The sequence below is a fragment of the Chionomys nivalis genome, chromosome 5, assembly GCF_950005125.1.
Source record: "Chionomys nivalis chromosome 5, mChiNiv1.1, whole genome shotgun sequence".
NCBI lineage: Eukaryota > Metazoa > Chordata > Mammalia > Rodentia > Cricetidae > Chionomys > Chionomys nivalis.
Genome location: NC_080090.1, coordinates 56,408,982 through 56,420,693, shown reverse-complemented (window position 1 = coordinate 56,420,693; position 11,712 = coordinate 56,408,982). Strand labels below are relative to the sequence as shown.

The following is an 11,712-nucleotide window of genomic DNA, read 5'->3' as shown; positions in this document are numbered from 1 at the left end:
TTCAACTATGTATCTGCACTCATCCATACCATACAAATACAATCGATACCATCCTTGCTCTTCACTGTTGTTGGGAACAGGGGTCATGGGCTTCACACAATCTCTGGACACAGCACAGACCGTGAACATGGTCCCTGGCTGCAGAAGGACCATGGACCCAGACAAGGCCCTCGGAGGCAGCACAGACCACACACATCCATATGGACCCTGGAGATAAAACCCAGCTTTTACACGTGTCTAGTGGAGTGATACTCCAATGTATCAGACACAGTGTGGAAGTAGCAATCCATTTTAGAAAATAATTAATGGAAGGGAATTAAAAGCCATAAAAATGGCCAGGTGGTGGTGGCACTCAGGAGGCAGAGGCAGGCGAATCTCTGTGAGTTCAAGGCCAGCCTGGTCTACAGAGCTAGTTCCAGGACAGGCTGTTGTGGTGGTTGTTTTTCAGCAGTTTTTGTGGTTTTATTTAAACATGGATTAAAACATGCATGCAAGCTATGGTAGCCCAGCATTGGGGTTGTTGGCTCTGGTGGTGTTGGGGTCGGTGACTCTGGTGGTGTTGGGGTTGGTGACTCTGGTGGCATTGGGGTTGGTGACTCTGGTGGCATTGGGGTTGGTGACTCTGGTGACATTGGGGTTGGTGACTCTGGTGGCATTGGGGTTGGTGACTCTGGTGGCATTGGGGTTGGTGACTCTGGTGACATTGGGGTTGGTGACTCTGGTGGCATTGGGGTTGGTGACTCTGGTGGCATTGGGATTGGTGGTTCTGGTGGCTCTGTGTTGCTCTTTCTATCCTTTTCCTTGGAGGAAACACTGTGAGCAGTCTCAGCACAGTAAGATTTGCTGGACATCAGAAGTCCTTTCAGGTCCTTGACATTGTGAACCAGCAACTTCCTGACACCGCTAGGCAGATATGCTTGGTTTTCTTGCTGTTCCCATAACCAATGCTGGACATTAGGATCCGGCCCTTGAATCTTCTCTGTATACTGCTCTTGACACCTCTGGGTTTTAGCCAGTTTCGCTTAATTTTGACATATCCGTCTGACTGGTGCTGGGTGAACTTCTTGGTCCTGTTTTTGAGGACCTTGGCCTTCACCAGAGGCCGGAGGGCAGCCATAATGATGCAAAAGAGATGACAGCCACCTCACAGGTAGTGCTGAGGAAGAAGAAAAGAAAGTATTTAACATGGTGGTGAGCATGACAGCGTGCAGGCAGTCAGGGTGTTGGAGCAGTAGCTGAGATCTCCTTCCTACTCCACAAGCAGTAGACAGGGACAGACCAGGCATAGTGTGGGCTTTCAAAAACCTCCAAGACCAGAGTGACACACCTTCTCCAAGGAGGCCACACCCCCTAATCTTTCCCAGTACATCAACTGATGACTGAGCCTCCAGGGATCATAGTCACACAGTGAGCATGTGTATCTGGGTGTGCACTACACATGGGCCAGTGTCCTCAGAGGCCAGAAGAGGGTGTTGGATCCCTTGTCCCAGGCGGTTGTGAGTCTTCTGGCATGGGTCCCCTGGAAGAGGAAATGCTCGCACCTGCTGAGCCATCTTGCCCGCTCTTGTGTTTTCTATCTCTATGTGCCCAGAGTTGCATAAAAATGTCATGGTCCAAAAGAAGTCGCAAGTGGAAAATGTTCAAGAAATTGTGATATAAACTACTGTTTTTATATATTTATTTTGTATTCTGTAACCTTACTGAAATAATTTACCATTTCTAATAGTGTTCTGTTCTTATTTTTGGTTTTGGGAAGGGGGAACCGAGGGAGCCCTGCCTGTGTAAAGAACAGATAAAGCCTTGAGTGGATGTGTATTGTAGTCATAGGCACCACCATGTCAAAGGACCCAATGCCTCAGTTCCATGGGAATAGACGAACTTCCCTCTGCCCCACCAGCCCAGGGAGCTCCAGTGTAGTGATATTTTGCTTGTGTTTTAACAAATAAAGCTTGCCCGAAGATCAGCTGGCGGAGCTAAACCACTAGAGTCCGGGTGGTGGTGACTCACACCTCTAATCCCAGCACTAGGGAGGTGGAGACAAAAGGGGGGTATGACTGGGTGGAGAGAGGACTATGAGGTGTGAGGAGACAGGAGCTCAAATGCAGTCTGAGGAAGCAGTCTGAGGACAGGATTGCCCCTTTGGTCTGAGCATTGGTATAGGTAAAAGGTCTTTCTAGTGGTTGGCCACTCTGCTTCTCTGATTCTTCAGCTTTCACTCCTGATAACTGACTTCAGCTTATTCTTATTAAGAATTAGAAGCCAGGTGGTAGTGATTCATGCCTTTAATCCTAGGACTCGGGAGGCAGAAGCAGGCAGATCTCTGTGAGTTCGAGGCCAGCCTGGGGTCTACAAGAGCTAGCTCCAGGACAGGCTCTGAAAGCTACAGAGAGCCAGGTGGTGGTGGCGTAGGCCTTTAATCCCAGCACTCGGGAGGCAGAGGTAAGTGGATCATTGTGAGTTCGAGGCCAGCCTGGTCTAAATTGGGACCAGGGGAGAAGAAGAAGGGGAGAAGAAGAAGGGGAGAATAAAAGACCATTGTCCCATAGCAGACCTGGGTTGGCTCCCAACACACACACAGGGGATTGGGCTCACAACCACTTGCAATTCCAGGTCTGGGACATCTAATAACCTCTTTTGGCTTCTATAGGCACCTACATGCACGTGATGTACATATACATATATATATGTGCATACACACACACACACACTTTATAAAACAAAATCGAGTGAACAAAAAGCCAACTGGGACCATCTATTTTTTTGTAATAAAGGCTATTTTATTTGTTTTAATGAAACAAAATACAATAAGATTAAATAAGATAAAACTATCACATCACAGTTGGATACTGCAACCAACAGAAGGAAAAGAGCCCTAAGATAAGTCACTAGAATCAAGAGACCACTCATTCACACACTCAGGAGTCCCATAAAAATAGGAATCTGAAAGCTATAATATGTACACAGAAGACCTGGTCAGACCCCTGTTGGCAACCGTGTGCTTGCTGCTTCCGTCTCTGTGAGTTCATAGCTCAGTAATTTAGAGGGCCTTGTTCTCCTGGTGTTTTTCATTCTCTCTGGCTCTTCTACTCTCTCTACCTCCTCTTCTGCTGGATTCCCTGAGTTCTGGGGAAAGGGATTTGATGGAAATATCCCATTTAAGCTATGTGATCCAAAGTTTGTCTCAGCATAATGTCTGGCTGTGGGTCTCTGTATTTGCTCCCATCTGCTGCAGGAGGAAGCTTCTCTGATGGTGTCTGAGTATGGCACTGACCTATGATTATAGAATAATATCACTAGGAGTCATTTTTGCTGTTTTTTGTTTTGTTTAGACCAGTAGTATTTGGTTTTGCCTTAGCTCTCTGGACTATCTAGTCTCTGATTCTTGGTCACCCAAGCAGTATCGGATGTAAGTTCCATCTTGTGGAGTGAGCCTTAAGTCAAATGAGACATTGGTTGGTTACGCCCACAAGCTTTGTGTCACTATTTTCCTAAGTATATTTTGCAGTCAGGACAGATTATAGAACAAAATTTTGTGGCTGGATTGGTGTTTATGTTTCTCTTTTGATAGCCTGCAGAGTACCTTCCTATACCAAGGACAATAGAATATACAGGTAAAGATTCTATGTAGGCACCAGGTCACCCTCTCCATGTTCAGTAAGTTGTGTGGGTGTTGTTTTCAGCAATGGGGCCTTACTGTCAGTTTTCAAAGAGTAACCTATTGTTTTGGCAACAGCCTGGGTTGTTTGGGATTTTTTTTGGTACCCCTTTGGCAAACAACTCAATAAGACATAATTTAGTTCTGGTCCTAGAAGTTGTGTTTGGTGACCAGAGACAAGATTCCATCTCCCTCAATTATTTAGAGACTTCACTAAGATTAACTTCATATATTTTAGAAAGTTTCCACTGCACTAGGTTCCCATTACCATCCCTCAAATGCCTACCAATTCTTGCTATCTCTCCTGGAATTCTTTCCCTTAGCCCTATGGCCCCTCCCCCTCCCCAACTGAACCTCTCATTCTGAATGTCCACTCCACTCCACCCCCAGTCTACCCATAAACTCTAATCTGTTTCCCCCTCTGAGGGAGATCCATGTGTGCGACCACCCATGTGTGACTTCAGAGTTGAACGTTAGGAAAACAGCAAAGCCACTGAGGATAAATTGGAAGATAGATGATCAAAAATAAGATTGGTGTTAAAAGGAAAAGTACTTGCTGTTTTTCACCAATGCATTTCATTGCTGATAGAAAAGTATATTAGAGATCTCCCGAAGGTCTAGATGTAACTTGGGTTTTCGGTCCATGTAGGTGTCATTTACCTTATTACTGTCTTGCTTTGATTGGAAGACAATAGGGTTTTTCATTACAGGATCTTGTATGATTTTAAATACAATTTTAATAAATATCTGAAATGTTTTTAAAAAAGTTTTTCAATTTATTGATTTTTATATTTTAAAGTTAATTTATCTGATCGAAAATGACCATTTCTACAATACCCCTCTATGACTTTTCAAAGACCCTGCTAATCTTTTCCCTGTAAGCTCTCAAAATATTTTTAGTTATAACTTAATCTCTTTATTTTTAATACTTCATTTATTCAATGCATTAATGTCAGAAGGATTCTGAGGAAAAACACAATGGAGAAAGCACAATCTTTGGTTGCCAGATGCTTATGATGTTGAAAGGAAAGTAGAGTTAGTGATTTTGAGTTTTAGGTGAAAAAGTACAATTGCTACAGCAGTGGTGTCGATTTTCTGGTAGTGCTGTGTCCATGGTTTTTTATAAGAGGTACACACCTTTATACATAAGTAAAACACTACTATATGTATTTTTCCTTCTTTCCCCAATATGAAGTTTGATTGACATAATATGTGCATAAATAGCAATAAATTTTATCCTCAATGGTTCAATGAAACTTATTACCCTGATGATGGATGTGTTCTTCATCTTCCAGAAGGATTTTTGTCTTCTCTGTTTTCCTGTTGCCTTGGGCATCCATCTGACCACAATTTCTAGTTTGGGCCAGAAATTAAACATTCTCCTTTACGATTTTATTTCATTTTAATGGCATTACCAATCTTCTTGGCTCCATTTCTTATCTTTGTCTAAGCCATTCTTTCTGATCCAAATAATCTCACCACTCTCTTAACTGCTCCTAATGCTGCCCATGGTGCTTACCCAGGGAACTATCTGCGCTGTAGAAAAGCACAATGCAAAGCAGTCACTCTTGATCCAAACCCTCTACCAGCTAGAGCTGGTGGTTCATAGTCTTTGGAAGAAATCCCCAAATCCTTTCTAAGACTCTACTACTAGAGTTGTAAGGATCAGGGCCTGGGTCCTAGCAAAATAAAGAAGTCAATTTTGGCCAATTGTTCTTAAAGGGCCATCTACATAATTCATTGTGAAAAAGGAGATCTATTTTTTCAATGTGGCTACGTTAGGAAGAGGAACAGAGAGTTCCTTTGACAACCCCCTGTCATGCCCGAACCATTTTTGTGGCCTTGACATAAGCTTTATCTTTAAATACAGATGAAGAGATTTACCTAACTTAGCAGATTTGTTCAAGGTTCAAGATATGTTCCTATGCATCACCCTTGTCTCAGCAAGCTCTCCCCTGCAAGGTGGTCTGTTTTCAGAATAGTGTAATCTCTTTCCAGTGTAATCTCCTTCCCGGGGACAAGTTTTCACTCTGCCTAGCACCAGAACCTCATCCTTCCTTCTCCTAGCATGGGACCCCTGGGGAAATTCCAACAGTCTGGGGCAGGTAGAGCTTTTCTTTAGAGTATCTCCATTTCTGCCACAATGGTCATGATGGCTGTGCTCCCTTGTTTCCTTTTTGGTCAAAGGACAGACCACACACACACACACACACACACACACAGTGCCTTTCCTCAGTGTGATCTAGAAGTTCTGACCATATTGCTTAGAAAAGCCAGGCATGTTCCTGCACCAATGACCATTTTCCATCTATGCCCACAATGAGAGACACTCTTGCTCCAGACAGAATCACCACCAGCTCCCCGCTTTTCTAAAATGAGGAGTGGGAAAGTGAGATAGAAAAAGAGAGGGGAGGATTTTTTTTCTATATATTATGTATTATTCAATTTATTTACTTTTCCATTCCATTCCTTATCTCACACTTACAGGTGTGAGCATCACTAGGAATTTTATCCTGGTCATGTCTTTTAAGTGTAAATAACCTGGAAATGTTTCACTGAGTGCGGTCATGTGGGCTTTGGTCTAATGAGAAAGACATGGTGTTAATGAAGCATGTGCAGAGGAGGCTTCAGTCTCACACAGAATGTTCTGAAACCATCCAGAAATACAGAAATGCTTGCTATAATTCTGGAATTCTCCTTTCTGCTCTCAGTAAGTGCAGTGGTTTGAATAAGAATGGCCCCCATAGGTCATATATTCGAATACTGGGTCACTAGGGAGATGCACTCTTTGAGAATGATTAGGAGGTGGGACCTTGCTGGAGGAAGTGTGTCACTGGGGGTGGGCTCTCTCTCTCTCTCTCTCTCTCTCTCTCTCTCTCTCTCTCTCTCTCTCTCTCTCTCTCTCTCTCTCTCTCTCTGTGTGTGTGTGTGTGTGTGTCTTCAGATCAATCAGGATGCAACTCTCAACTAATTCTCTGGCACTCTGCCTGCCTGCATTCTGTCATGTTCCCTGCCGTGATGGTAATGGACTAAACTTCTGAAACTGTAAACAAGCTCACAGTGAGATGCTTTCTCTTAGCATTGTTGCTGTGGTCATGGTGTCTCTTCTTAGCAACAGAACAGTGACTAAAACAGCAAGCTACATGGTGTATGTGGATCACTGGTATTAGAGAAAACTGAGGGTTAGTTTATGATTGATGCAAAATCCTCATTAGCACTGTTGTGTACATAGTCCTGGTACCAACACTGATAAACCATGGAATTTGGAAAAGCCGGGAGTCACCTTTAGTGCCTCTCAGTCTCCAACCCTTCCCTTTGTGGTGTCACCTGCTGTTCCCTGCACCTGTCTGGTATTTTATTTTCCCGTGGTCCGTGACACCATAGGTATTAGCATACTCTTCGATTGAGCTTCTCGAACACAAATACACATAAACAACAACTCCCTATGTGGTTGGACACCTTTGTTTTTCTTTTTAAAAAGTCTTCTAGATGGGAAGGCTGAATCCGAAGGTGAAGTTTCAGATACTCTGAAGCTGATTGCATATTAGGTGTCACTCAAAGCGAACCACACCTACAGAAATTCATGCATCATATCTGGGTTAGTAGGGTTGCACCCAAGCACTAAGCACAAAGCCTTTGTAGGCAACTTTGGGCACATATGTAGTGGTAAGTGGTCATCGTCTCGTAAGTTTGAGTAAAGGACTCAATTACTATTTTCTTAGGAACAGAGATTATGTTTGTCTTTCAGATAAGTGCAGGAAGATTTCTGAAGACCCCCTGCAGCTAACCTGACCATCTGCGGATGTTAGCACATTCGTATAGCATGTTGGCTGCATTTTGTTTTTAGGTTCTTACATAAGGAAGTCTGTTCTATGGCTGACCTCATGTTTTGTGGTTAGTGGTTCACTGTCCTACCCTATCATCACCCTTACCCTTGGGAGAAAAGAGAGGCTGAGAAGGGAGTGGACTTAACTTATTTCTAATAAATATCACTTAAACCTTTTAATGAGTCCATTAAAGTATCAATGTCAAGCAAAGGAGCTTAGCACATTATTAATTATGTCTGTGCTGAGATAGATGGGATTTAAGAGTTCAAAATGGTGTTTATTCATGTATTTTTGGAAACAAAACAGTTTGGGTGGATTCTCATTTCTTTGTTTAGGGAAAGTTTTGTTTTTATTTTATATGTATGTGTGAGTGCCTACATGCATACCTGCGAGCCACGTGCATGCCTGGTGTCTACAAAGCCCCAAAGAAGGAATCAGCTCTTTTGGAACTAGTTGTAGATGGTGGGTGTGGGACACCATGTGAGGGCTGGGAATCAAACCTGGGTCCTCTAGATGCAGTAGCATCTAGTGCTCTATCTGCTGAGCAGTCTTTCCAGTCCCAACATTTCTAGTTTTATTTGAGAACGTGGGAATCGTGGGAACAAGTACTATCAAAAAATGCACACCTCAACAGTCAAAGCAGTTTGTTTCCTTCATAGGATTTTTTGGGGAGAATCTATATTTGTGTGCAATAAGGTAGAAGCTAAATGGCATTTTTCACATAGCAAGGAGGATACTAAGTTCTTGTGTGTTTGGCAGTGTGGCTGCTTATACTTATACTGTGTCTGATGGCAATCGGGGTGGATACACGTTTTTAAGGACTTCAAGCATATGTGAAGAACATCAGCATGAATAAAAATGAAGGGAGACTAGGACCTTGGCAATTTTTTTCGTATATGACCATGTGAACACATTTTTGTTCGTTTTATTTATTTATATTTATTTATTTATTTATTTATTTATTTATTTATTTATTTTCAAGACAGGATTTCTCTGTGTAGCTTTGGAACCTGTCCTAGAACTCTCTCTGTAGACCCAGCTGACCTCAAACTCACAGTGATCCACCTGCCTCTGCCTTCTGAATGCTGGGATTAAAGGCATGCCACAGCTGCTTGGCTGTCAACACATTTTTAAAGACTTTTCTCAAGGCATGGGGGTGGGGCCTGGGCAAATCTAGGCTCTTGGCTTGCCAGCTTCATGCAAATAATGGTAAATCTTTCATAAAAGCACTGACAATGTTAATTTTTTTTCTCATGGCAGAAAGGAGACTTTGGGTATCTTGAGCTTTGAAGGTCTTCATCAGGAGCTGTAGTAAGGAGCCGCTTGTTGGTTTCAGCTGCTCAGCCTTGAAATAATCACACAGAAACTAAATCACTGCTTGGTCCATTAGCTCTAGCTTCTTATTGGCTAACGCTTATATTAATTTAACCCATTTCTACTAATCTGTATATCACCATGAGGTTGTGGCTTACCAACAAAGTTTCAGCACATCTATCTTCAGCAGCAGCTCCATCCCTGCATCTTCCTGCCTCTGCCCTTCTTCCTCCTAGCATTCTGCTGTGATTACTGGAGCTTCAAACAGGGACAGCCCTTTGGGCACATATAGTAATTAAATGGCAACTCCCTGATGCTCTCCTAGGCTTCTGCGTGTGCAGGTGTAAGGAGAGTTCACTGTCCAGAGATGACTTTCCTCTTGCTCTCACTGCTCTGGTTGGTGGCTCCTGGATGATGGAAACAGGCTGTCTGGATCAGAGGAGGCTGAGCGTTTAGCAAGACCAGGTTCATAGCATCTATCCTATCAAGCCCAATTCTAGAATCACGTTCTTTAAAGCTGATGCATTTCATGTGTTTCACCAGTTAATACCCCCTTTAGTTTTCCCTGTTGCATTCTTTCCACGACTCAAAACTTTGCATTTCAAAATAAGCCCAGCTTTTCCTATTGTGCTCCCCGGAACCATGGGAGGATGGAGGCACAGAGAAGTAGGTTAAGGTCATTTATCCTTACTTTTGATCAAAGTAATTCTTCTTTTGTATAATGTCTGTCTCCTAAATAATAATAAGAATGTGAATGTCATTAATATTTGGCATCATTATTTGGCTAAGAAAAATCCCAGATACTGCTATGTAATTTTGAACATCTGAGTGTCCTAATAGATACTTCAATTTTAAGTGTTTAAGTGTTTAACTGACAATGTTAGGTCATTGTGCATTAGACTAAAATTAATTATGTAATATTACTTTAAAAATAAAAGAAAGATAATAACAAACCTTTGTTTAGCCTTTATACTCTCTCCTAGAATTTTTTTTCATGTTATTGATTTGTTTTTTTTCTAGAATTTATTTATTTTTTTAAAAATTTATTTATTAATTAAAGAATTCAGTCTCCTCCCTGTCACCGCCTCCCATTTCCCTCCCCCTCCCCAGATCAAAACCCCTCCCTCGTAAGCCCAAAGATCAATCAGTGTTCCCTGCCCTGTGCAAAGACCAAGTACTACCCACCTCCATCCAAGTCTAGTAAGGTGAGCATCCAAACTGCCTAGGCTCCCACAAAGCCAGTATGTGCAGTAGGATCAAAAACCCATTGCCATTGTTCTTGAGTTCTCAGTAGTCCTTATTGTCCGCTATGTTCTGCGAGTCCAGTTTTATCCCATGTTTTTTCATACCCGGGCCAGTTGGCCTTGGTGAGTTCCCGATAGAACATCCCCATTGTCTCAGTGTGTGGGTGCACGCCTCGCGGTCCTGAGTTCCTTGCTCGTGCTCTCTCTCCTTCTGCTTCTGATTTGGACCTTGAGATTTCAGTCCAGTGCTCCAATGTGGGTCTCTGTCTCTGTCTCCTTTCATCGCCTAATGAAGGTTAATATTCAGGAGGATGCTTATATGTTTTTCTTTGGGTTCACCTTCTTATTTAGCCTCTCTAGGATCACGAATTAAAGGCTCAATGTCCTTTATTTATGGCTAGAAACCAAATATGAGTGAGTACATCCCATGTTCCTCTTTTTGGGTCTGGCTTACCTCACTCAGGATAGTGTTTTCTATTTCCGTCCATTTGTATGCAAAATTCAAGAAGTCATTGTTTTTTACTGCTGAGTAGTACTCTAATATGTATATAATCCATACTTTCTTCATCCATTCTTCCATTGAAGGGCATCTAGGTTGTTTCCAGGTTCTGGTTATTACAAACAATGCTGCTATGAACATAGTTGAGCATATACTTTTGTTATATGATAGGGCATCTCTTGGGTATATTCCCAAGAGTGGTATTGCTGGGTCCAGGTTGATCCCGAATTTCCTGAGAAACCGCCATATTGCTTTCCAAAGTGGTTGTACAAGTTTGCATTCCCATCAGCAATGGATGAGTGTACCCCTTTCTCTACAACCTCTCCAGCAAAGGCTATCATTGGTGTTTTTGATTTTAGCCATTCTGACAGGTGTAAGATGGTATCTTAAAGTTGTCTTGATTTGCATTTCCCTGATCGCTAAGGAAGTTGAGCATGATCTTAAGTGTCTTTTGGCCATTTGAACTTCTTCTTTTGAGAATTTTCTTTTCAGCTCAGTGCCCCATTTTATAATTGGGTTGATTAGCCTTTTACGGTTTAGTTTCTTGAGTTCTTTATATATTTTGGAGATCAGACCTTTGTCAGTTGCGGGGTTGGTGAAGATCTTCTCCCAGTCAGTGGGTTGCCTTTTTGTCTTGGTGACAGTGTCCTTTGCTTTACAGAAGCTTCTCAGTCTCAAGAGGTCCTATTTATTCAATGATGTCCTTAGTGTCTGTGCTGCTGGGGTTATACGTAGGAAGTGGTCTCCTGTGGCCATGTGTTGTAGAGTACTTCGATCAGGTTCAGTGTGTTCGGACTAATATTGTGCATGGTGATAGATATGGATCTATTTTCATTCTTCTACAGATTGACATCCAGTTTTGCCAGCACCATTTGTTGAAAATGCTCTCTTTTTTCCATTGTATACTTTTAGCTCCTTTATCGAAAATCAGGTATTCATAGGTTTGTGGGGTAAAGTCAGGGTCTTCTATTCGATTCCATTGGTCAACTTCCCTGTTTTTATGCCAGTACCAAGCTGTTTTCAATACTGTAGCTCTGTAATAGAGTTTGAAGTCAGGGATGGTAATGCCTCCAGACAGTCCTTTATTGTATAAGATTGTTTTGGCTCTCCTGGTTTTTTTGTTTTTCATATAAAGTTGGTTATTGTCTTAAATTTGTTCTTATCCTGGAATGT

The 11,712-nt window shown here is 42.3% G+C and overlaps 1 protein-coding gene across 1 annotated transcript; it reads right to left on the bottom strand.

Annotated features, from left to right (window-relative positions):
* Positions 1-495: 495 nt before the first annotated feature.
* LOC130874135 (60S ribosomal protein L32-like) lies at positions 496-1,117 on the bottom strand. The gene is made up of 2 exons (XM_057769128.1): positions 900-1,117; positions 496-742 (listed from the first exon to the last, which is right to left on the bottom strand). Exons 1-2 carry the CDS (start codon positions 1,115-1,117, stop codon positions 496-498), a joined length of 465 nt encoding a protein of 154 aa, XP_057625111.1.
* Between the last annotated feature and the right edge of the window lie 10,595 nt (positions 1,118-11,712).